At 44.7% G+C, this 27,452-nt stretch overlaps 1 protein-coding gene across 1 annotated transcript in view; it reads right to left on the bottom strand.

Annotated features, from left to right (window-relative positions):
• ITGB3 (integrin subunit beta 3) overlaps positions 1–27,452 on the bottom strand; it is a 61,059-nt gene that overhangs the window by 25,867 nt on the left and 7,740 nt on the right. The window contains exons 2-6 of the mRNA XM_003786221.3: positions 15,526–15,611; positions 4,959–5,154; positions 3,340–3,592; positions 1,950–2,112; positions 845–1,006 (exon numbers count right to left, since the gene is read on the bottom strand). Coding sequence (XP_003786269.1) covers positions 845–1,006; positions 1,950–2,112; positions 3,340–3,592; positions 4,959–5,154; positions 15,526–15,611 — 860 coding nt within the window. The remainder of the gene's footprint in view (positions 1–844; positions 1,007–1,949; positions 2,113–3,339; positions 3,593–4,958; positions 5,155–15,525; positions 15,612–27,452) is intronic.

The raw sequence follows: 27,452 nt of genomic DNA on the forward strand, positions 1-27,452 counted from the left end.
CATTCTGAGCATCATCGCTCCTTTTCTCAATTTAAACTCTTTTCCTCTTATTGAACCATCTACAGCCATATAAAACAACTTATAGGGAGTCTTATACATCAGCTAAATCATCCTTCTTTCTTTAAACTTGGCCCTTTAACCTTTCCTCATAGGACCTTCCCTCCATGCTTTTGATGATCTTTCTCTTTTTCCTCTATCCTCTTCCAATATCCCCAAGTGTTATGGTATTCCAAGAAGGAACTAAACAGAGCAGGAAGGAAGACACACTTTCCAGCTGGACCTAGAAAAGTCCTTTGGGTCCATTCTGGAGGTTATGACACTGCCGCCGGTAACAGTCGCACCAGTGATAACATGTCAGGGCCATCTCCCATGGCTGTGCTGGTTGTACCTAAGATGAGGGTGTCCAGGCTCGGCACCTGTGGCTCAAGTGGCTAAGGCACCAGCCACATACACCTAAGGTGGTGGGTTCAAATCCAGCCCGGGCCGCCAAAACAACAATGACGGCTGCAACCAAAAAATAGCCGGGCTTTATGGCGGGCGCTTGTGGTCCCAGCTACTTGGGAGGCTGAGGTAGGAGACTCACTTGAGCCCAGGAGTTGGAGGTTGCTGTGAGCTGTGATGCCACAGAACTATACCCAGGGGGATAGCTTAAGGCTCTGTCTCAAAAAAAAAAAAAAAAAAGATGAGGGTGTCCAGTTGGTAGGGATCAGGACAGGCTGAAACCAAGCCTTGCACTCTGCCCAGAGGTAGGGCTGTCATTTTCATATTCACACAAAATTCTGCCTGGGTCAGAGCAGCACTAGCCATAGTAAACAGAGACCACAGAGAACACCAGAGATCTCACCATAGTAGTGGAGGCAGAATAATGATTGTCACTGCCAATATGACACTGCCCATCATTGGGCTGAACAATGCCTGCCAGTCTTCCATCCAGTGCTATATGAGTCTTGGCATCAGTGGTAAACACCAGCAGGTGGGATGCGTCATTCCTCCAGCCAATCTTTTCCTGTTGAGAAAAGAAAAAAAGGGAGAAGCAACAAAGCAACTTCGGTCATGTCTTTGGTGGAGAACAAAGACCCAAAGACCTCCCTGGATGAAGGACTGGATAAGCTGTCTTGGAGAAGGGCCTCAGTTCCAGCCCCTGGAACCCAAGCTGGAGCTTTCCAATTTAGGGGTTTCTGTTCTCTTAGGAAAACAATAATCTCATAGCTAATTAGTTCAAGCATCTGTATAGACATTTTTATTTTGAGACAGACTCTCACTATGTTGTCCTCGGTAGAGTGCCATGGCATCATAGCTCACAGCAACCTTAAAATCTTGGGCTTAAGCACTTCTCCTGCCTCAGCCTCCCAAGTAGCTGGGACTACAGATGCCTACCACAACGCCCAGCTATTTTTTTGTTGTTGCAGTTGTCATTGTTGTTTAGCAGGCCCAGGCCAGGTTCGAACCCACCAGCTTTGGTGTATGTGGCCAGCACCCTAACCACTGAGATACAGGCATCAAGCCTAGTTCAAGCATCTGAATGATTCCTTCTTCAACTCCAAACATAACTCTCCAGTGACAATCACATTAGAATCAGATCTAGAAATCAATCACATCTAGAAACTGACCTGCAATGACAGAACTGGGATGGGCTAGAAGAAATCTCACTTGAACATTTGCCCACTTTGCTGAGGTTAAGTTAACCCAAATAATTCCAAACCAAGTGGGAAGATGTTCTTCCAAAGGGAAATCTGGGATTACTGAGGTTCAAGGAAATGTCAGCTCTGGCGAGGGAGTGGATATAGGCAGAGACTGCACACAAAGAGCAACTTCTTACTCAGGCTGCATGAAGCTCTGCTTAGTTCTTGTCTCTTACCTCATACCAGAAATCCCCAGAGGTGAGCCACTTCCTTCCCCATTTTGATCTGTGCCAACCACACCTGGCACTGCATGCCCTCCAAACTCACATCACAGACTGTAGCCTGCATGATGGCATCAAAGCCTCCCTCTGGGGCATCTCGGTTCCGTGACACATTCTGCTTCTTCACCTCCTCATTGAAGCGGGTCACCTGGTCAGTAAGCGTCAGCACGTGTTTGTATCCAAACATGGGCAAACAGGTGAGCTTCATACTGGGGAAAGACAGGAGATAATTTAATCAGGTGTCCTGATGGAAAAGGCAGCATGGGGATTGAGAGGGAAAGAAAAGGGGACAAATGCAGATAGTGGTATTGCCAGGCCAGTTCCATATACCTACAATGACCCAGAGAGTTCAGACTGCAAACTCCTCAAATTACCTGAGACATCACATCAGCCTTACCTTGAGCTAATCTAGAGGATAAAAGAGTAAGCTGCCTGGGTTCAAATCCCAGCTGCCCCATTTACTAGTCATGGGACCTTCAACAAGCCTCTCTGAACCTAACTTACAAAAACGAGCAAGCAATAGCACATATCACAGAAGTTGCTGTGAGGCTTAAGTGAGTTAACACATATAAAGTACTTAGTTCAGAGGGAGGCTCAAGTTGTTGCTGCCACCTTATGCTTTACACCTCCCTAAAGAAGCAATAAAGCAAAAGTCTGACAATAAGTTAAAGTGCCTGAACCATCAATAAATTGATAGATCATGCCAGACAGGAGCACTTCTGTCCCCAGACTAGTAGTTTACTTGTTTGATTGATAGCTGATGTCTTTAATGGGAAACCTTACAACCAAGACAGAAGGTTAAAGGCCACATCATACAACTCTGGAACCTAAAAAGTAAATTCATATCATGTCAGACTCAGTAACCACTATTTCAAATTATTATAATTCATAGATTTTGCATCCACTACTTAAATAAGTAAGCCAAAGTGTCAAACAGAAGTGTAAGTTATCAATTTATAGACTACTAAAGGGCTCGGTAAAGGTCATCTCCCACTCTTCTTCTACGACTCAGTTTCTTATATTTTTAACCCTACAGTTTGCATAGGCTTGATGATGATAAGGACAAACAATGACAACACAATGGAATTGATGATTCTGAAATCCTAATTTCTTTATTTACTTACCAATAAATTTCTCTCTACTTCTGACCTCATGTCCCTCCCATTCTCTCTTGCCTCTCATTTGTTTGCAACCAAGAACAAGAAGCTGATGAATTTTCTTTCTAGATCTCCACACACCCTTGGACTCTATTGACCCAACACTCCAGATCAAAGGCTGGCCCATTTGCCAGACAGGGAGACAAAGAGAAAAACAAGCTATGGTTTGGCCAGAAGGCAGCCAACAAGGTTACCCTAGAGCTAGAAAGAGGAACCAGGACTTGGTCTGCCTAGAGCAAAGTGAGGGGTGCTATCCTGGCTTCTGGAAGAGGCACTTACTCATAGCAGGGGTTCTTGAGGGCCTCTGGTGGGGAAATGAACATGTAGGGTGACATAGGCTTGTCTACAAAGGCCCCGAAGCCAATCCGCAGGTTGCTGGTGAGCTTTCCCATCTGGAAGGCCAGTTTAGTACCCAAGTTATGGATGTTCCACAGATCATCCTTCATGGAGTAAGATAGATCCATCAAGTAGTAGATGTCTACAGGGTAATCCTCCACCTGCCGTACTTGGATGGAGAAATTCTTCGAATCATCTAGAAGGCAGAAAGATATTAATTTTTCTTCTCTTCTCCCTCTAAGACTGAATAAGTAGATGTGGACACAGTGGAACTAAGTAACTGCTCAATCAAGCCAAACTTGAAATCCCAGGTTCCTTCTCCTTTTCCCTTGTAATTTTATTACTCTTCCAATCTCTTGACTCTTCTATTTTTAACCTCTTCTTTCCATTCTAAAATTTTCCACCTTCTCTAACTACCCATCTGTCCAGTCCTCTGGGTCCCAATGGCCTATCACTGTGAGTCACAGAGGTTTTGGCAGTACTCTGCCAGACTCTGTAAAAGACAGAACTACATCCTATCCTTCTCTGAATCCCACAACACCAAACACATACCTTGCACAGAGGAGGTCGCTCTTAAATTCTCCTTGATTTAATTGGAAAGTCAAAATCAATGCTTCAAAAAGCCTATCTCTTTTTTTTTTTTTTTTTTTTTTGAGACAGAGCCTCAAGCTGTCCCCCTGGGTAGAGTGCCGTGGCATTACAGCTCACAGCAACCTCCAACTCCTGGGCTCAAGCGAGTCTCCTGCCTCCGCCTCCCAAGTAGCTGGGACCACAGGCACCCGCCACAACGCCTGGCTATTTTTTGGTTGCAGCCGTCATTGTTGTTTGGCGGGTCCGGGCTAGGGATTTGAACCCGCCACCTTAGGTGTACATGGCTGGCGCCTTAGCCGGTTGAGCCATAGGCGCTGAGCCAAAAAGCCTATCTCTTAGTTTAATCTTTCATCCCTCTAAAGGTCTTCTGTCCCTAATTTATCTTCCTCCATACTCCTTCCCTAATCCTCCTTGGAAAGAGAGCTTATAAGTTGCTTTTTCATCCTATACAGTAGGACCTCTGTAAGTTGACCACTCAAGGGACTGTAACAAACTGGTCAACATAAGGAACTTCCATTGACACAGCACTCCACAGAGTACATGTGGTACATGTTCAGTCTATGAAAATTAGGTCAACTTAAAGAGGTGGTCGATACAGGGAGGTGGTCAACTACAGAAGTTCTACTGTATTTCATTCGCACCTCAATACAAAGCTGTAAGCTAGGTAAAACAGGCAATGGAGGAAAGAAGAAACAAAAATTATTTTGAGGACCTGCTATGCCAGGAGGGTTGAGTAACCTGCCCAATAGTTAATATGTGGTGAGGTCAAGATTCAAACTCAGATCTTCTGACTCAGGTCCTAACATTTTATTTTCATCCATTCTCCTACCCACACCTCTCCTTAATCCTTCTCTTCCTTCCCCATCTTCATTCTGAGCTACTTCCCCAAGATTTCATGCTTCAACTTCCAACTTGTATTCTATGCCCACCTGCCCCAGGTCTCTCACTCTCTCGATGAGTCCCATCCCTACCTGGCCGGAGCCTGAGTGCAATCCTCTGGGGACTGACTTGAGTTATCTGGGAGCTGTCTCCAGAGCCCTTGTCGCTGAGAGGCCTGGCCTCTAGTACTCGGGCCTCACTGACCGGGAACTCGATGGACTCCGGGGCACAGTTATCCTTCAGCAGTTTCTCCTTCAGGTCGCAGCGGGATGAACCCCGAGGCAGGGCCTGTAAGACAGGATCCCAAGGGGAGCCCTGTAATCAGAGCTATGATGGCTCTCTGCTTCTTATAGGCTCTGCCACCTCTCAGTAGCTTGGAGTTGACCCAGCACTTTGAAGCTAAGCCAGCATAAGTAAATTGGTGTGGTCCTTCCTAGGATAATCCTGAGGACTGTTGTACAGAAAGGGGAAAGTGAGGCATCAGAAAGGGCTGTTCATGAATTGATAGGTAGGAAGTAGTCCTGTGCATTAAGAGGCCTGTAGACCACCATTTTTCAAGCTGCAAAATGCAACTCATTTGTGGGTGCCAAAATCACTTTAACAGGTATCAAGCATTAAATAAAATGCAATAGAATAGTATAGAAAATATAGGGCTATAAGTAGAAAAATTAAGTGTTGCTTTGTGCAACTTTTATGTATTGAGGGTGGGTCTAAAACATGTGCAATAAATGATATAGAGTACGACGTGATTCTTTCTGTAGATCAGGGCCAAACAGCTGTAACACTACAGAAAGCTGCAGTGTTAGACCCTGGCTCTGAGATCCACAAAGGCAGGGACTATGTGTGTCTTGTTCCCTCTCTATTCCCTGTGCTCAGCCCAGGACTTATCATAAAGGTGATAGGTAAGGCAGAAGAGAGAAAGGGCCAAGAGTACAGAAGTAGATTGGCTGAGACCAAATTGGCATTGCCACTTAAAACTGCATACTAGAGTGAGTCACCGAAGTTCTATAAGCCTAGTTTCCTCAGCTGTAATATGAAAATAATAATAGTTCCTTCCTACCCTCATAAGAGAAAAAGTCAAATCAATTCACAGTGTAGGACAGGGGAATAAGGGAGCGGGAAGAGGGGAGGAGAGAGGGGGATGGGGTTACAGTAGATGGCACAGTGTACAGCACATCTTATGGGGGCAAGACCCAATTATAAGAGGGACTTTACCTAACAAATGCAAACAATGTGATCTAATTCTTTGTATCCTCAATGAACCTGAAGCAATAAAAAATAATAATAGTTCCACCCTGGGTATTTAGTATAGTCAAAATCAGAGAGTCTGTTTGTTCCCAGGGGCTGGGGAGAAGGAGGAATGAGAAATTTTTGTTTAATTGGCACAGAGCTTCAGTTTTACAAGATGAAAAGAGATAAGGAGATAGATGGTGATGATGGTTTCACAACATTATGAAATTATTTAATACCACTGTACAGTTAAAAATGGCTAGTGGCTTATGCCTGTAATCCTAGCACTTTGGGAAGCCAAGCCAGTCTGAGCAACATAGCAAGACCCTTGTCCCTACAAAAACATTTTTAAAAAATTAGCCAGGCATGGTGTCATGTGCCTGTCATCCCAGCTACTTCAGAGGCTGAGGCAAAAGGATCACTTGAGACCAGCAGTTTGAGGTTTCTGTGAGCTACAGCAACACCACTGCACGCTAGCCTGGGCAAGAGAGCAAGACCCTGTCTCAAAAAAAAAAAAAAATGGGCTTGGTGCCTGTGGCTTATGAGGCTAAGGCAGCAGCCACATACACCAGAGCTGGCGGGTTTGAATCCAGCCTGGGCCTGGGAAACAACAATGACAACTACAACCAAAAAATAGCCAGGTGTTGTGGTGGGCACCCGTAGTCCCAGCTACTTCGGAGGGAAAGGCAAGAGAATCACTTAAGCCCGGGAGTTGGAAGTTGCTGTGAGCTGTGATGCCACGGTACTCTACCCAGGGTGACAGCGTGAGGCTCTGTCTCCATAAGAAAACAGACACCAATAAAGAAAATATGTCATTATAAATTTAAAAAGTGGTTAGGATGATAAAATTCTGTTATATATATTTTACCACAATAAAAAGTACTAAAAAATAATAATGATATCCCTTCCTCACAGGATAGCACACAGAGCTAAATAAGACAATACACCCAAAATGCATAGCACGATGCCTGACATAGAGTAAGTGCTCTGTAAATGTTAGATGTGATTCTGAGATGCTTAAGAAATACTTCCTGACAAATTAATTATGAACAAACCCCATATTGCCAGCTACCTGGCCAGAACCTATCCTATCACTTCAGCTTCCTTCTTCACCATGAACAAATAGCAAACTGAACATCTTCCAAAAACCCTGGCATATCCATAGCCTCTGGGGCCTCTGTGCTTATATCCGAGCATTGAACAGGGGATACACTATACTGGGAAAAAACACTGGGAATCAGGAAAATCCTAAATCTGCCACTAATAAGTCACTCTGAACCTCAGTTTCCTCACCTATCTAATAAGGTAGTTAGATGACATGGTGTTCTCAGCCCCTTCCTGCCCTGACATTTCAGCCCTGTGTAGGCCTATGTCCATGAAGGCTCCTTGACAGGTTGAGAAGACTGGCCAGAAAGCTGAAAAACCCCTTCTGGGCCTATTTCACAACATCTAGGCCAGTGTTTTCCAGCCATTTTTATCTCACAGAACCTATAATTAAACTTTTGCAGCATACTTACATTATGTTGACCAAAAAAAAGAGTAAAAGAAAAAAAGGAGAATATAATTACTGTGCTCTGAACTTCTTTTAAAAATAATTTAATTAATTTGATATTTAAAAATCTTTGTGACATACCTAGGATCCTCTCACAGCACACAGGTTGAAAATCACTGATCTAGACCTTCAGACTCACCCCTCACACCCATGCCTACCCACTTACCCCACAACCTCTTTCAAAAGTCAGCTAGACAACCCATGCCAATATCCCAGAACAAGTAGAGTTAACATTCATTGAGCACTTACTGTATGTCAGGCACTGTGATGAACATATTGCAGTATTCTGGACAGTTCTGTAATGCTGGAACTATTATTATTTTACAAGTGAGGAGCCTGAGGCTTGGAGGTGTCACAAGTGAGGAACCCATTCCTACAGGCAAAGAAATCTGAGGCTAGAAGTAACAGAGCTAGGAAGTGGCAGCATTGAAATGCTAATTAGATTGAACTACTATAATTATCCTCACAAAAATAACTTAAAGGGGTGTCTAACCTACAAAAATAGCTTAAAGGGGTGTCTAACCTACAGCCTCACACGTGGATTAAGTGAGGACTTTTTTTTTTTTTGAGACATAGTCTCAAGCTGTCGTCCTGGGTAGAGTGCCATGGCATCATAGCCCACAACAACCTCTAACTCAGGCTCAAGCAATCCTCTTGCCTCAGTTTTTCTATTTTTAGTAGAGACTGAGGTCTTGCTTTTTTGCTCAGGCTGGTTTCAAACTCATGAGCTCAAGCAATCCACCGACATAGGCCTCCCAGAGTACTAGGATTACAGGCGTGAGCCACCACGCCCAGCCTAAGTGAGAACATTTTTGCTTATTTGTGGTGGCAGATATCATGAAAACTATGCACGGAACTTTTTGTTGCTGTTCATCGCTTTCCTTAGTGTTTGTGTATTTTTTTTTTTTTTTGAGACAGCGCCTCAAGCTGTCCCCCTGGGTAGAGTGCCATGGCAGGTAGAGCGCACAGCAACCTCCAACTCCTGGGCTCAAGCGAGTCCCCTGCCCCAGCCTCCCAAGTAGCCGGGACCACAGGCGCCCGCCACAACACCCAGCCATTTTTTGGTTGCAGCCATCATTGTTGTTTGGCGGGCCCGGGCTGGGGATTTGAACCTGCCACCCCAGGTGTATGCGGCTGGCGCCCTAGCCGCTCGAGCCACAGGCGCCGAGCCAGTGTTTGTGTGTTTTCATGTGCAGCCCAGACAAACTCTTCTTCAAACATAACGCAGAAATGCCAAAAGGTTGTACATCCCTGGCTCAGTGAGAGTCAAGGCAAAGAGCAGGAGTGTGGAAGGGATGGTCCCAGGAAGAGCCACCACAGAGAATGCCCCAGGTAGGGACCAGAATGCAAGATGGGAATGTAAGAGGTGTAGAGATGCATGGATAACATCCTGCCTCCCCAGATCCAGGGACCAGAATGCAAGATGGGAATGTGAGAGGTGTAGAGATGGATGGTTAACATCCTGCCTCCCCAGATCCCTCATTTGACCTGGTAGCCATGCCAGGAGAGGGACTGGCCAGAAGGAGCTGTCCATACTCAAAAACTCTCCATCGCCAAACCCTTCCCAGTCCTCAAAGTCTCTCTCTTTCCTCCACCCAGGACCCCTCTGATAGGGCAAAAGGCTTTCCCATGTGGATGGAAACACCAGCAACACCAGTGGCTTGCGGACCTCCCTGGCCTAAGCAGAAAGCAAGAAGAGCTTCTGGAAGCAAGCAGCTTCCTTCTTTCTCTCTCAGTCAGCCTCACAGGTATGCAGGTAGAGAAATGGCCTCAGCAGTGGGAACCAGTAAGTAAGGCTTAACCTTCCTGGTGGCAAATATCCCAGACCCTCCGCAACTCACAGGAAGATGAACGTCTCCTCCCCAACAGCCAGCTCTGGCGGAGGGACAGAATGGCCACAGAAGAATACAGAGGTACTTTAGGTTTTGTGCCCAGACTCCTCTTGTTGTCCCTGCCCATCTCTCCCACCTTCTGTCCCTCAGGAAGCAGCCTCTTTCTTGATCAAAACACTCACAACCCCCATCACTGATTCCAGCTGCTCACAAAGCCCCAGGGAGAAAACCTTCCAAAAAAGGCAATGATTGGATAGACCAAGATGCAGTGAGGAGGTGATCCTTTCCTGGACAAAGCCAGATGCAGAAGGAGAGATCAGAGACGGGGGAGACCAGGGAGCAAGGTGGTCCTGTATCTTCTGGCTGCCTCAGCAAAGGGAGGGAATGTTTTGTTCAGAGAGGGGTTTCCTGACTCCCATTCCTACCATGGCAATCTTGGTTAGAAGAGGGTTTCAAGAGCTAAGAAGTGCTAACAGTCCTTATGTTTTGTTGTGAGTTTCCTGAGAAAAATTAAACACTGAGAAACAGAAACTGCCTCCCTCATTCCCTTTGTGGTCACTGACATCAGAGGTCAGGAACCTAACAGGCTTGCTCATCAGCTGAGCTCTCCCTGAGTGCCTCCTGTCCTGCAGGACACCGAGGCAGTGACCTCAACACATTTGGGCAACACTCCCTTTCTCAGTAACGTAGGCTGAAAGGCAGAAGGAATGTTTCTAGGTTACTCAGAGAGAAAGCTAGAAGGGGTTAGTGGTGGATATTAAAGATCCAGTTCCCAGGGCAACGCCTATGGCTCAAAGGAGTAGGGCGCCGGCCCCATATGCTGGAGGTGGCGGGTTCAAACCCAGCCCTGGCCAAAAACTGCAAAAAAAATCCAGTTCCCAGTAAAACCGGATGTTACACAAAAAGAGTAAAAATAGCCAAGACCCAGGGAAGATCCTGAGCACCGAGGTGGGAGGTTCTAGCCTCTGTGCTGTGCAAGCTTGCTGAATTACATACTCTTAGTACCATTCTTCATTAACAGCATTTTGGAAATTGGGAAAGTACAGCATTGTCATGATCCTGCCTATCTCACAGGCTTGACTCACAGGTCAAGGATAAAATGAGACTAAGTATGGCCTGCTTTCAAAATAGAAAAATGTCAATGTGAGTCAAACATATTGAAATTCTTTTGCATGTGGAATAAACAAATGCAAATATAAGGTGACTCTATTCCACAATTACCATGCTAACTACTACTGTTACTGCACACTCTTTTCTTGAAGAGCAAGGGTCAATATGCTCTAGTATTTTTTACCCCAAAAGTTCCACCAAAACATCTCCAGTCTAAATAAATTAATATCGCGTCTTGAATGACTCATCTAGTGAGGACAAGAAATTATCTGAACATTGTCAGAGAGAAGTCTGGAATGACAGAAATAAGGATGACAGGAAAAAAAATGCATTTAGTTTATAGTTGTTGGCATTCGCACTTCATTGTTTACAAATCATAATATTCTTTAATATTATAATTTTTTTTTACAACAAGTTGGAGCAAAACTCTCAAGATGGACATTTACCTTCCAAATTAAAAGTTAGTGGAGGCTGGGTGTCGTGGCTCATGCCTGTAATCCCAGCAGTTTGGGAGGCTAAGGTGGGAGGATCCCTGACCCCAGAAGTTTGAGACCAGCCTGGTCTACACAGCAAGAACTTGTCTCTTAAAAAAAAAAAAAAATTAGCCAGGCATCTATAAAAAATAAAAAAAAAGAAATCAGTCCTGGCACCTATACTCTAGCTACCCAGGAAGCTAAGGCAAGAGGATCCCTTGAGTCCAAGAGTTTGAAACTGCAGTGAGCTATGATCACACCATTGCACTCCAGTAGTAAAAATGAAATTATGTTAGTTACTAAAAAGAAATATAGATACTGGTCTATACCTTTCCCCTGCAGTTGTAGAGAAGAAAATGAGAAGGAAATCCTATTGGAGTCTTCCTCTAGTTTGCTAGACTCCAACCCCTTCTTCCTCTTTCACCCTTGAATGTTAGGCTAGAAAGTAGCTGATGCACCCTCCAACGTGCACTCAGGCTTATTTAAGAATTTCTAGTATTTCTCTCCACTTTAGGGTGGCCAAATTTAGCAAATATTTGGGATATACTTATATTAAAGAATGAACAGTTTAATTCAAATTTAACTAGATGTTCTATAATATTTTAGATTTTTTTATTTTTGTCTTTGAGTTTTTTACAGATAGGGTATTCCATTACATTGCCCAGGCTGGAGTGCAGTGGCTATTCACAGGCACAGTCATAATGCACTACAGCCTCCAATTCCTGGGCTCAAAGGATCCTCCTGCCTCAGCCTCCTGAGTTGATAGGTCTACAGGCTCCCGCCAGATGTGCTGTATTTATCTGGCAACCTCAACTTCACCTCCACCCATCTCAATCCCTTCGATTAACAATGTTTGTCAAACTTGCTGTCATAACAAACCACTCTGATGCAATAGGTCCAGGGTCCATACTGGAAACCTTTATTTTCAACAAGCATCCCAAGTGATTCTCACCAGATAAGCTTGGAAAGGTCTAGACTCAGTATGGTGCTGCTGGGAATAAGACCACAAGTTGAATCTCTGTATGAAGCTGGCCTCTTTGCTAGATTTGCAGATCATAGCACACCACCCTAACCCATGTCAGTATCCAACCCTCCAGGAACACACCCTATGCAGATGGGCCCAAAACTCCATGCTCATCCACTTTGGCTATGTTTTCCTATTACCCAGCCAAGCTCACTACACACACCCAAGAGCTGAGGTCCTCTAGGACCAAGAGAAAGCTGAGCCCAACCAGTTGTTTTTCCAGGCACTGCCAGCTTGCTGGGAAAAGCCCAGCAGGAGAACCAGAAGTACACAGGGCTTTCCAGGGTTTGATTATTAGATAAATTATATACAAAATAGACCAGATAGTTCACCTTTCTTTTTTTTTTTTTAAGTCAATGAAACAGCAGCTATGCATAGTCTGGGATTCCCACTGCCCAGCCCCACACACACACACATTTTGCCCCATACTGGGCCCCTCTACCCTCCCTCCTCTCCCTTTCTCCCTCTTGCTTAGGGATAACTGTGCTCATTCACTAAACCTTTGGCTGTTCCTACTTGCTTCTTTCTTTCTTTCTTTTTGTTTTTTTTAAAAGAAACTGAGGTCTCGGCTCAGCGCCTGTGGCTCAAGTGGCTTAGGCGCCAGCCACATACACTAAGGTGGCAGGTTGGAATCCAGCTCGAGCCTGCCAAACAACAATGACAGCTGTAACCAAAAAATAGCGGGCATTGTGGCAGGCACCTGTGGTCCCAGCTACACCAGAGGCTGAGGCAGGAGACTCACTTGAGCCCAGGAGTTGGAGGTTGCTGTGAGCTGTGATGGCACAGCACTCTACCCAGGGTAACAGCTTGAGGCTCTGTCTAAAAAAAAAAAAGATATAAAAAAGAAACTGAAGTCTAGCTCTGTTGCCCAAGGTGGAATGCAATGGCCCAATCATAGCTAACAGTAGCCTCAAATTCCTGGATTTGAGGGATCCTCCTACCTTAGCCTCCTAAGTAGCTGGGACTACAGGCATGTGCCACCACATCTGGCTAATTTTTTTTTAACTTTTTGTAGAGACAGAGACTCACTATGTTGCCTAGGCTGTTCTCCAATGTGGGGAGAAGGCTGTGGGCGGTAGGGTCCTCACAGCCTGGGAAAAGCTCTGGGAGCGACCCCCAACCACTTCTCCGCCCTTAACAACATTGTTTTCACCTGCCAAAAGTCATGCAGCCCAAGCACTTTCCTCCTTATCAACCAGCATGCAGTTTTTCCTCTTTAAGGTTGATCCCTATCACATGTGTTAAGATTTATGCAATCTTATTAAGAAACTGTATAATTAAAGTTGTTGGGTGGTGCCTGTGGCTCAAAGGAGTAGGGCGCCGGCCCCATGTGCTGGAGATGGCAGGTTCAAACCCAGCTGCGGCCAAAAACTACCCAAAAAAGTTGTTTCCATGGTTCAGGGGCTGGCTGTGGTTAGCAGGCACATCAGCCCTCTCGACGTCACCCTCTCTCTCTCGTCTCGTGTGTGTTCTGTTCTCGTGTGTATTCCTCTTCATTTCCCACCTTCCTTTCCACTCAGGTCAACTCTCTCCCTCCTCGCACCGGGTAGCAAGAGGTTCCTCTCATGCCAGTACATGACACCCTAACTCCTGGGCTCAAGTGATCCTGCCTCGGCCTCCCTCAGCTGGGATTACAGGGTGAGCCACCATGCCTCACTAGTCACAACCTTCGTATGTATTTAACATTCTCCTGTTGGGCTTCTCATTAGTTTTCTTTGGCCCTAGCTGTACGCATTTCCTCACTGACTCTACCCTCCATTCCCAGGCTGATCCTACCTCATGCTCTGATTCTATCTTGGGCCTGTCCCTCTGTCCTTCCCTGATCTGTCCCAGGGGACAACATTTACCAGCCAGCCATAATTATTTTGTATCTGCTTTGTGGAAATCTGCTCATGCTTTGTCTGGTCAGACCTCAGCCCATCTCAGCTACATAGAGATGAAGAGGGGTGAAAAATGGCAGAGTGAACAGGACAGATGCTCCAAGAATATTACCTTTCTCCCCAGACTCTCTGGTCTAGGGAAGGAGGAGAAGCATCCTTTGAGTGACACTAGGGTTTCTGCCCTGGCACTTCTCTGCCCCAGCAGGCTTCAGGGCTTAGAATCCAAACCAGCCACTCTCCCTAGCCAGCTCCCCTCATTCTAGGATTCAGTTTCAGAATTACAACCTCCCTGCAAAAGAAGCTTAATAATATCATGCTGGTGACCAAGGAAGGAGGCTACATCACACTTGAGCAGCCAGTTCAGTCCACAGGGAAGGAAAACCTACAGGGGTTGGGGGATGGGGATAGAGAAGGACTCACCCATCTCTCCTCACTCTCCACCCACAGCCCCAGGGAATGTTCATCTGCTAAACGAAGTCAATGTGGCCCAGATGTTGGGCAGCTGCCTCTGGAATCAGTTCTCGTGCTGAACAGCACAGAGGCCAAGGCAGTATGTTGAGCTGTCCTGGCAGCCCTCCTGGCCAGCGATAAACACAACCTCCCAGCTCCCGCTCCTCCCCCAGCCTGCCAGGAAGGTTGCCTTTTTAGGAAACTCAGCGGATCTGGAAGAGAAGCAGACAGAGGGAATGAGGGGCCCAGGTTGAAGTGATCATAAAACTGCAGAGGGCAGGGACTTGCTGGGTGACAGAGAAGACAAGGTATCTGAGAAGCAGCCAGACCAGGAGCTCAGGTAACCACCTGCCTTGGAGGGCCAGTGACTCAGCCTCAGACTATAATCACTGGGAATCTCTCCAGCCACAATCACCCCCACCCCCACCATTCTCACCAGCTCCAAATTTCCATCCCAGCCACAAATATAGCCATTCCCTCAGACTCACTCATTCCCTAGGGCCCCAGACACAACAAACACTCTGCCTAGACACAGCTAACCCTTTCCTGTTGCCCTCTCATCCTTACCAAGTAGGCCCAGCTCCTTCCCTCATTGACACCTGAGAGATGGGGAGGAAGGAGGGAAAGAAGAGAAAAAGAAGAAATGGTAAAGCCATGGGGCCCAATCACCAGAAAGAAGGGAAGAGAAAGGATCCTCTGACTCAGCACACAAGTGCAAGATTCTTCTTCTATTTGCCTTTTAAAATTCTAGGAAAAAGAAGTCACCAGCACCACCTAGTTGTCTATACCTGTGCTGCCTCTCCTGTTGAGAGCTGAGGCCCTGCTTCCCTGGGATGTTCCGCCCCAACAAAGCCAAGTGTTGTGTGGTAAAGGGTGGCAAGAGTTAGGATTAGACCAGGAGGCCCAACCAGATTGGCAATGGCCGGGAGCTATGCAGTAGGGGCAATGTTCCCAGCAACTTCCCCACAACAGCCTATCACTATCCACCAGTGGAAAGGATTCATCCTAGTTTTGCTCAGAAAGGACAAGGGCTTATATATTTAGGAGGGAGGAAATAATTTCATGGGTCTGTTCTTACAAGCAGCTGAATCAGGTATCTGCTCCTTACCTCATCGGAGCACCAGGCACACATGGGACTCACAGCCAGACACTGCTGGCAGGAGCTCACACCTCGTGTGGTACAGATGTTGGGCCCTGCAAGACAGAGGCAAAGTATTAGCACCTGATCTGGCTCATTGAAGGTCCTGGCCTGCCCTATGGTTCCCAACTTCCCCAAACACCCAGGTTTACAGCTCACAGGTACACACAGATACTCTAACCCAGTGGTTCTCAACCTTCCTAATGCCATGACCCTTTAATACAGTTCCTATGGGTTGCAACCCACAGGTTGAGAACCGCTGCTCTAACCATACCACAGGCACAGGCTACTCCTAAGGAAGAAGGAGAATGAGGAAGATTGGGAGAAATTCATCATTGCCCTCAATTAATGAGGCCACAGTGATAGCAAGTGATGGGGCAAAGCTGAGCCATGAACCCAAGTATCAGATCATAACTGATGGAAGGCTTTAATTAACAACTAGTTTGACATCTGCATTGTGCAAATGAAAATATGAGGCCCAAGAAATATCCTCTATTCAGTTATTATAGTGATGTTCGCAGCCACTACACTGGGGTTCCAAGGTCAAGAAGCACTGACTTTAGCACATAACCTAAATATGGTCAGGGCAGAGAGAGAGGATGACTTCAGTGGCAGTGTTCCTCTGGCCTGCTCGGGGAGAGCAAATCTTCTGAAATCTTCTCAAGCTTCCCAATACACGTGTCTTGGAATCCAAGCAAAAAATGCTCCCCAAGGAAATACAGAAATGTTAGGAAAGGCTGACTGATATAAACTGGAAGAACATAAATTCTGGAGTTAGAAAGCCTATATTTGAATTCTAAATGCTCTTATTAACTAGCTGTGGCATGATCTTGGGCAACTCATCTAAGCTGTATAAATGACAATGTCTCACAGGATCTGTGCAAGAATTAAGTGAGTTCAGGGAAGCACATAAAATACTCCAAAGTGCCATTCAAAGGGCAAAGAAAAGGCTGCAGGTGGGCAGGGGTGGCAAGGACAACAGGAGGAACTAAAAGTCCTGAGAAGCTCAGGCAGGAAGCCAAACCCAGGCAGGTGCTTGCAGAGAAACCACTGTCCTCCCTGCTTCCCCAAGCTCAGCATTCCTATTTCAGCCAGGTAAATGCAGTGTCCCAGGGAAGCCTTTTCCAATGCAAGGTACAGATCCATGCCTCCTTGTGACCCAGTCACCCTGACAGTTCCCTTAGCTGGTGTGGCCAGCAAATCTATTTTAGGGAGAAATCATCCTGACGATTGGGCTGATTTTCCAGTGTCCCCAAAACTTCTCACCTAAGTAAATGTCTCAGTCCATCTTATTATTGTGACTGAATTCCCTCCTTCTGAGCACCTTGACAAAAAGACACTCAGAAAATTGTGTACACACACAGTATTGCTAAGAAAAATTACACAAATTTGGAAATAGGCAAAGGAAATACTGGGTATCCCTTCAATGTAATGCAGGGTGTTGACTAGTAAACCCACCATGGTTATAGATCATGTGATTTTCTGGGAGAATGCACCTTGGTTTAACTGTCACTCATTAGAAGTAGAAGTTAACTTGTAGAAAACAAATAACAATGGGAATGATTCTTAATGAAAATAATGTTTATGACACTCATGCAACTATGATATGTATGATACTCACACAACACCAGTGACTTCTGTATGGTAGGAAAAGTAACCCACAAAGGTTAAGGTTTATTGCCTTGTAGAACAGGCACTGACCAGTTTTGAATCTATTAGTTAATTCATTCCAGCATTCCTTTGCCTAACCAACTATAACTCTTCCTTCTTTGAATTCTCTTTCAAACTAGTCCTAACATCTTACTGGATCCTCATTAATTAAGTTAAATAAAACCTTTGACACATGTTCATTTTATATTTGTTATGAGAATCATACTTTTAACTCTTTGGAAATAATACTTTAACAGTATCCATTACAGAGCCTCACTAAGGGGCAGGGAGGTCTAACACAATGAGTACACACATAATTAGTAGGAATCAGGAGACTGTGGTTCTAATTGAGTCATCCACTAATAGCTGGCCTTAGGTGATTCATTTAACTCCTCTTAGCCTCAGTTTCTCCAATCCTAATATTCCTACCATATTGTAATAGTATCTGCCTTAACATCACTGCAATCCAATAGAGTTTAAGTTGTGGCGGCCTGCTCTGGTTTGCCTGCCCAGCTCCAATTGTTCCCCAATGAAAATGCTCAGTTAATATACACTGAAGTAAAATGAGAGATCATGGACTAGATCAGGTTTTGTCTGATTTTGTTTTTTTTAAGCAGCTGAGCTCATTTCTCAAAATTATGCATAGAATTGTAATACAGCACATGTAGACACAGTTCTTCAGACAATTCAAACTTTCATTTTTCTCTCCAAAATACTAGATTCTGTGTGGAATCCTAGAAGCACCTCCTGGAAGCCCCAGATTTCCTCAGAGCCTTGAATCTACCTAACTTCAAAAGCCTTGCCCAACTCTAAAATTCTACGAGTAGGAGGCAGCTATAAGCCCCTGAGTAACCTCTGGGGCCCCACCCTCTGACCTGACTACAACTTTAGGGTGGGAATGTAAGACTGTGGAGTGGGAATTATGACATTGGTTCCATGCCTGGCCCTAAAGCTTCAAGGTCACCTCTGAAGTGCAGCAGCGCTAAGCCACACATTGTCTGCAATGGAAGAAAGGCAGCTGGTAGATTCAGAACGCATGAATGTCCATAACAAACAACGAGAAGAGGGCTTCTCTCTTCAAGGGCTGCCTGGCTATCTCTTAGCCTTACAACTGCTCTCTCCCCAAGGAGATGTGAACACAGTGTCTCTTTATTGTCCCATCAGTTCTGAGAGGAGGATAGCCTCAACTATTTTAGGTATTCCGTGGAAACTGGCATGGGGGGTGGGGGGATGATTCTGGACATACATGCCATTGATTTTCACCAGGAAAGACACAACGAGCCCTCAGGAAGAGTCAGAAGAGGGACGAGGACTGTGGGAGGTATGGGCAGTGCCCAATTATTTTTAAAGATTTTTCCCAGTCCATCCATTCACCCATCCATTCATTCTCAAACTAACATTTCCTTGAGTTCTTGCCTTGTAGCCACAATACAAAGCCCTGCCAGACACAAAACAAGTAACAGCAGGTCCCTCCCAGTGAATAAAGAGTCCCTAACCCCAGAGGATGAAATAAGCCTCCAGGATTTGTCCTTTAGAAAGTCATCCCTGGGGAGTCATGGTTTCCTAGTTCCCTTCATCCCCTCTTTTTAACGACTCTCAGGTTGATTTCGTGAGAACCCATGATCCCCCCACCCACCCACCCCACAATACCCCCAACCTAGTCCCGCTACCAGCACAGGCTCCCTGGAATGCAGTGGTTAAAAGTGCCTGACTCATCAGAATTTCCTGCACTGGGCCCAGGCGGATTCAATGAGCTGTTGCTCTTAGGTCACCCCTCCCTCATGAACATGTGGAAGGAGTCTGGGCCTCTGTTTCTAGTCATTCACAAAGCCCATGTTCCTGTTCAGCCTCTGAGACCCAGACTCAGCCCTTCTGCAGAAGTGAGGATCTTCACCAGGATGTCACCAAAAGAAAGAACTCCAATCACCCTTTCCTCAGACAATTTAGCCAGAGCCAGGAAACAACGTGAATTGGCCTGGTTCTTCACCAGGTGTTTGCAAAAATGAAACGAACCAATCCCTGAAAACTTTGAGCACAAGAGCTGATGATGCACACAAAGTCCTCCATAAATGCTGCTGCTGCTGTAGTTGCTACTGTTTTCTTGTTGCTGATTTTACCCTGAGTCTCAAGTTGTTTAGGGCAGGTGAACATTTTACTTTTTTTTTCCTTGAAAACATCATTCTACAGGACACTAGACAAGTTCAGGTATGCTCTGAACTAGACGGGGGAGGCAGTACAGAGCCAGAAAGTATCAGGCTAGAGAAGAATGCTCAATTGTCAGATCTGACTTCTAAATGGAGTTAGGAATATTAGTGTTCAAAAGTCCCAATCAAGGAGGGACAGCCAAGAAGAGAAGGCCAATGAGAAAAGACAGACAAGGGCAGCCAAGAAGTTTGCCTGGAAAGTAGACACAGAAGGCTGTGGTCTGGCACATTAGCCTGAATCACAGAACCAGAAAAGACAAAGGGTGGGGAAAATAGAGGTGAAAAAGGAAACAAGGAAGGGAGTTGGAACCAGTCATAATGCGTCAATGGGGGCTATTTTCAGGACATGTTGTTCAATGAGACAGGATGTCAGAATTCAAGAACAGGCTACCCTGATCAGTCCAGGGGACTTTAGGAGAAGGCTAACTCAGAGTGAGAGGTGTTTATTGGAAAGAGGACGATTCATTCAGTAAAAACTATAAACATAGGGTGGTGCCTGTGGCTCAAAGGGGTAGGGCACCATATGCCGGAGGTGGCAGGTTCAAACCCAGCCCTGGGGCAACAACTGCAAAAAAAAAAAAAAAAAAAAAACCTATAAATATCTCCCTTACTGTCTGCCAGAGAAAAGGTCCAAGCCTGGGTCCACTGCCCTGCTACTGACCTTTGACTGATCACTTCCCAATTAGGTCCATGGGGACAACAGGTGACTCAGACAGGGCCTGATCTTCATTGTATCCACCTGGCTGGGTGACTCACTGAAGAACAAAACATCTCGTGCTAACCACTCTATGTATGTGCCAGTGGTTTCTCTAGAGCAAGTTTCTAAGAAACTTTATTTTACTCTTGTTTATTCCTTAAATGTAACAGCAGCTAAGTAACCCAAGGGGAGGATAAGGGAACAAGAAAGTGGAGTTCAAGGTAATACACACCTCTCAGCAAAAAGACCTAATAAGCACTGCCCAAAGCAGTAGGGAATCTAAGCTACTGTTTTTCACCAAAATGAAAACTATGGATGTAGGATATATCCTGATTATAAAAGTGCAGCAGAGCCAATGACATATGGTATTTAACAATGGAAGGCATGTAGACATAATTTGCCTTCACCAATATTAAAATGTGTTATAAGTTAACTTATGTCCCTAAAAAAGACATGTTGAAGTCCTAACCCTCAGTACCTGTAATTGTAATCTTATATGGAAATAGGGTCTTTGCAGACGTAATCAGGAAGAGGTCATTAAAGTGGGCCCTAATCCAGTATGACTTCTGTTCTTACAAGAAGAGGAAAACATCACATGAAGACAGAGACCATGATATGGTAACAGAGGCAGAGACTGGGGCGATGCAGCTAAAAGTCAAAAATTCACACCAAGCATTTCCAGTCACCACCAGAAGCTAGAAAGAAATAAGGAAGGGGTTTTTCCCAAGCCTCAGAGGGAGCATGGCCCTTGATTTTAAATTTTTTACCCTCCAGCAAGAATAAATTTCTGAGCTGGGTATGCTGGTGCATTTCTACAATCCCAGGTACTTGGGAGGTTGAAGCAAGAGGATCACTTTTGAGACCAGCCTGGGCAATATAGCAAGACCCCTATCAAAAAAAACAACAAATAAATTTCTGTTGTTTGAAGCCATGCAGTTTGTGGTACTTTGTTACAGCAGCCCTAAGATGCTAATAAAAATGAATTTGTATTTCCATATTTATATGAATGTATATGACATGACTTTGAGGACCACTGTCCTGAAATACTTTGCATGACTGAAAAATGCCAGCCTGGAATGAAAATTTTGCTATGTTTAATCCACACGTGAATAAGGTTGGCAAAGTAGTTATTTGAGCTTTATAGTTTTCTACCGATATGTATCAGTGGTGTCAGCATTCGTTCATTTGTTCATTTACTTGACACCTATTCATTAAGAATCTACCTGGGCCAGGCACTGGAGACACATGGCTGAACTGTACCAAGGCCCTAAACTTGTGAAATTTAAATTTTGATTAGCAAGATAGTAACAAAATATACACAACAAAAAACACAATTTCTAACAGTGGCAAATTCTGTAAGAAAATAAAGCAGGATAAAGGAATAGCAAGCAATGAGGGAGAGGAGTCTCCTTTATTTTTTGTTGTTATTGTTGTAGTTGTCATCGTTGTTTGGCAGGCCCAGGCTGGTTTTGAACCGACCAGCCCTGGTGTATGTGGCCAGCACTCTAGCCGCTGAGCTACAGGCACCGAGCCACGGAGTCTCCTTTAGAGAACATGGTCAGGAAAATTCTCTCTGCTGAGCTAATATTTCAGAATGATGTTTTTGGAGGGAATTGTGGTAAGATCTACGGCACAAGTACTCCAGAAAGAACCCCAGAGGAGAGGTGGATAGATCTCAGCCTGTTAAAGAAATGGCAGGAAGAGAGAGGAAGGAAGAGGAGAGAAGCACAGAGGAGGCTGGAGAAGCAGTTAGGGACCAGAACACTAGAAAGCTGTAGGCCATGGTAGGGAGTGTGGATTTCATTCTCCATATGGTGGGAAGGCACTAGAAGAATTTAAGCAGAGGTAAGCAAAAAAAGATAATCCACCAAGTAGAGGACAGACAGGAGGGAAGCAAGAGGTAAAGAGACCAATTAGAAACTTATTTTAAAAATCCAGGCAACAGATGGCAGTGGTCTGGATTTGGGTGGTAGCTGTGTCAGTGATGTGGCCAGCCTCTAGATACATTCCAAAGACTTGCTGATGGATAAAAGATGTGGCATAAAGGTGTGAACAAATGTGAACCTGAAAGACCCAGTCCTTTAAGTTTTGACTAACCGGACCTAACTTTTAAACACAGGCAAGCAGACATTTATTAACTAGAGATCACACACCAACTCTGAGTTCTCCAAAAACCCACACCTCTGTTCAACTTTGGGACTTGCAGAGCTCACCTCCAATTGCCTCAGCTGCCTTGACCAATCAAGGGTCAGCTGTACCAACCACTGGAACCAAAGGAGTTTGAATCCCTTAGTTGCATAAATGAATCTGATTGGAAACCTAGGCAGAACTTTCATTATAAAACCCTGAACTCCCCTATTCAATAAATGGTGCTGGGAGAACTGGATAACCACAAGTAAAAGACTGAAACTGTACCCACACTTTCACCACTTACAAAAATTGATTCAAGATAGATAAAAGATTTAAATCTAAGGCATAAAACAATAAAAAAATCCTAGAAGAAAGTGTGGGGAAAACTCTTGAGGCTGTTGGCCTGGGGAAAGATTTTATGAAGAAGACTTTAGTGGCAATTGCAACAACAACAGAAATAAACAAATGGGACTTAAACTTCTGCACAGCTAAGAACACAACAATCAAAGCAAACAGACAACCTTCTGAATGGGAAAAGATATTTGCATGTTGCAAACCTGACAAAGGTTTAATAACTAGGACCTAGGGCAAACTCTAATTAATCAACAAAAAAAGAGCAAACAATCCCATCTATCACTGGGCAGGAGACATGAACAGAATGTTCTCTGAGGAAGACAGACGAATGGCTAACAAACTTGTGAAAAAGTGCTTATCATCTTTAATCATCAGAGAAATGCAAATCAGAACCACCCCAAGATATCACCTATCCCCAGTAAGATTAGCCCACATCACAAAGTCCCTAAGTTGCAAATGCTGGCATGGATGTGGAAAGGGGGGAACACTTTACACCACTGATGGGACTGCAAATGAATACAGCCTCTCTGGAAAGAAATATGGAGAATCCTCAGAGATTTCAAATTAGACCTCCCAATTGACCCCGCAATTCCACTAGTAGACATCAACTCAGAAGAAAAAAAAATCATTTTATAAAGACATTCGCACTATATTGTTTATTGCAGCTCAATTTATAATTGCCAAGATATGGAGACAACCTAAATGCCCATTGACTCAGGAATGGATTAACAAGCTGTGGTATACGTATACCATGGAATACTATTCAGCCATAAAAAAGATGATGACTTTACATCTTTTGTATTAACCTGGATGGAGTTAAAACACATTCTCCTTAGTAAAGTATCACAATAATGGAAAACCAAATATCCAATGTACTCAATACTAATATAAAACCAGCAGATTATCTATTCATGCCCACAGAGAGGAAAAACTCATTTTAATTCAAGTTGGGGGGGAGGAATGAGAGAGGGAGGAAAGGGATGGAGGGAGATTCTGGGGTGCTCCCACTTAATGAACACAATGTAGGGGTATATGGCACACCTTTTGGGTGTGGGACACAACTACAAGAGGAACTCTACCTAATAAATTCAAATATTGTGACCTGGTTTTTTGTACCCTTACATTAACTTGAAATAAAAAAAGAAAGAAAGAAAGAAAAACCCTAAACTCCCTTTATTCTCTAGAATGTACCTTTGTTTTATACTCTATGAAGGTTGCATCTATAACCGTTCACTGGGATAAAGTCTCTTTTATCCAAATTCTTTCTCAGAGAACTTTGTTCAAAAGGGAAAGATAGGAAGGATTTTGGCCTGAACAAGCAGATCCTCTTTGGACAGAGTTCAGATGTTTTGACCACTGGTCATATCCTTTCATTGACCCCTTAGCCAGTAGGTCCTGCCCTTATAAATGAAGTCAGATCAAGTCTGGTTATCATTTCCACCTGCCTAATTAAGAAGCCATGTGCTAAAGTCCGCATAAAGCCCCTCCTGGGACGGAGTCCTGTCTTTTGCATGGTCATGGTCTAAAATTAACACACAGCCCCTGGAAAACCTGGGGCAACAAACCAAAGGACACCATGGTAAGGGAAGTATGCAGACCAACAGGAGACCTCAGGGCTAAAGACACCCTTGCCACACCACTGACCATGTGGCCTCAAGCACATCTCTTCATCTCCTGTGCTCTAAGGCCCAGTGCCTCTTTGATTCTATGGCACAGTCCTATTCAAAAATTTACAACTGCTTCCTAGTATTTAATAGGTTTAACCCAACCACATCAGCCATGCACTACAGACCCCAAACAGCTCCTACCTTTCCCCCATGCTCCCAAGTTCCTGGAATTAAATGAGGTAACCTACTTGAGAGAACCTTTTTTTTTTTTGAGACAGAGCCTCAAGCTGTCACCCTGGGTAGAGTGCTGTGACATCACAGCTCACAGCAACCTCCAACTCCTGGGCCCAAGTGAGTCTCCTGCCTCTGCCTCCCAAGTAGCTAGGACCACAGGGGCCCGGCACAACGCCTGGCTATTTTTTGGTTGCAGCCATCATTGTTGTTTGGTGGGCTAGATTCGAACCCGCCACCTTAGGTGTATGTGGCTGGCACCTTAGCCACTTGAGCCACAGGTGCCGAGCTGAGAGAACCTTCTATAGTGGATACTCAATAAATGTTCATGTCCTGCCCTCTCACCTTCACCTAGTCACTTCCTGCACCAGGAACACTCATGCCCCACCCCTCTGCCCCAGGGACAGATGTGAGAGGGCCCTTTGTCTCTGATAGTAAATAAATCACTCTCTGGGCAGCGCCTGTGGCTCAAAGGAGTAGGGCGCTGGCCCCATATGCCAGAGGTGGAGGGTTCAAACCCAGCCCCAGCCAAAAAAAAAAAGCTGGAAAAAAGAAATGACTCTGGCTGGAAGACAAGGGTCCACAGAGCTGAACCTCACCAATGCCACTAAACTCATGTGATCTTGGGTAAGTCACTTCACCTCTTAGGAACTCCCTTTTTGCTTTTCTATAAAACAAAAGGAGTCCAAACACATGGTCTTCAAAGTCCAGCCAGTCCTAGAAGTATTCACTTTTCCAATCAAAAAACCATCAACTCAGCGCCCATAGCACAGTTGTTACAGCACCAGCAACATGCACTGAGGCTGATGGGTTCGAGCTTGGCCCAGGCCAATTAAACAACAGTGACAACTGCAACAAGAAAATAGCCAGGCATTGTGGCAGGCACCTATAGTCCCAGCTACTTGGGAGGCTAATGTAAGAGAATCACTTAAGCCCAAGAGTTTAAGGTTGCTGTGAGCTGTGACGCCACAGCATTCTGTCACTGAGGGTGACATAGTGCTGTCTCAAAAAAAAAAAAAAAAAATCAACAGAGCCACTAATACTCTACCAGGCCTAGTATCCTAGGGCCCACAACCCCTCAAACAATGCACAAATTGCCATCTCTTCTTAATAGCCTACCTAGTGTTTGACTCAAATACTGTGTCTCAAAGTTCTGGAAAATTTTATGCGCACCAACCCCACCTCCCATCTGACTCACCCAGTATACAGATGAGGCAGGCCTGTACCAAGCTCCACTGGAGGCCCAGCCCAGCAGTGCCCTATTGATGACCTCCTTGGCATCCAGCTGTCCAGTTCTGCTGCCCTCCTCCCCTAGCTCATGTCTTATAGGTGTGGACAGCAGGCAGCCCATCGTAGTAGGAAGGCAAATTGGCAGCAACTATTAAAATTTAAATTTAAAATATTCACGCCCTTTGACCCAGCAGCTTTCAAGAAATGTAATCTGTAGAAACAGTTGAACAAAGGTGCATCATAAATAAATAAGGATATACCCTGTAGTTTTATTTGGAGTACCACATAGTTAGAAATGACCGCAATGTCTCCCTGCAATAGGGATCTGGTTAAGTAAATTCTGATAGAGCCGTATAACAGTATGTCTTCTAGCGAGACTTATAGCTCTTGAGATAAATAACAGAAAGCCACAATAAACATTAAAAGATGCCTAGGAATATTATTAAATGACAATGACCCTATTATGGATGACCCTCTTGGAGAAACAACAATAATGATAAATAAATGCATATGTTGATAGGCACACAGAGGAAAGAAAACTCGGCCGTAACTGTCAGTGGCGGTTATCTTTAAGACAACACTACAAGGAACTTGTACTTTCTATATTTTTATATTTCTGTCCTGCCTGACTTTTTTTCAACAGCAAGATGAATTACTTTTTTAAGCTAAAAGAAAATTAAAGCTATTTTTAAACGTTCCCTATTCTGCCTCCCTTTCTACATTTGCATTTATTTAAATACATGCTCCCCAGTCTTCTACAAACTGCACCATCTGTATCAAAACTTCTTGGAACCCCCAAATTCAGCAGGAACACAAGAATAAACTTTGGGCTCTGGGGTGGATGGAGAGATGATGGTCAGAGGATAAGGATATGAAAGTTTAGGTACTCAAGAGGAATAAGTTCAAGAAATCCACCTGGTGACCATAGTTAATAACAATGTATCGTCTACTGAAAATTCCTAAGAGTAGATGTTAAGTGCTCTCACCACCAACAAATATGTGAGGCACTGCGTAAGTTCATCAACTTGATTTTAGCCATTCCGCAATGTGTACATACTTCAAAACATCATGACCACCAGAAATCTATAAAATTTTGTCAATTTTTTAAATTAGAAATAGTAATAAATGAGAATGAAAAATAATAATTAACTTAGTCCAGCCCACTAGTCTTCAAGCATTATCCAGGCCAGAGCGTGGTCTGTCCTCAGGTTGTGGACGTCCCAGGAAGGAGACACCACCCTCCCCTCCACTGAAGAGTTGGTCAAACATGCTCCTGACAGGTGGCACCAGCACAGGTCTAATCTGGAGCTTATTACATATTGTGGTTAAAATAGGAGTTTAGAACCATCAGTGGATCTCATAGACCAGGTTTTCTCTATTCAAAAATTCCCTCACCAAGGAGATTTAGGATTGACAACAGGGACTTTTAAAATAGCTACTGAATGTGCCTTTTGCCAAACTTCTGGAGCTCTTCCAGGGCAGTTTTTCAGGTTTGATTTTTTTTTCATATCCCCAGTAGGCTGAGTGCTAGCACAGTAGAAGATAGAAAACCTTTGTTGTGGCTCGGTGCCTGTGGCTCAAGCAGCTAAGGTGCCAGCCACATACACCTAAGGTGGCAGGTTCGAATCCAGCTCGGACCTGCCAAACAACAATAATGGCTGCAACCAAAAAATAGCCGGGCGTTGTGGCGGGCGCTTGTGGTCCCAGCTACTTGGGAGGCGGAGGCAGGAGATTCGCTTGAGCCCAGGAGTTGGAGGTTGCTGTGAGCAGTGAAGCCATAGCACTCTACCCAGG

Source organism: Otolemur garnettii, unplaced genomic scaffold (assembly GCF_000181295.1).
Source record: "Otolemur garnettii isolate 467f Iridium unplaced genomic scaffold, OtoGar3 scaffold00018, whole genome shotgun sequence".
NCBI classification, from domain to species: Eukaryota; Metazoa; Chordata; class Mammalia; order Primates; family Galagidae; genus Otolemur; species Otolemur garnettii.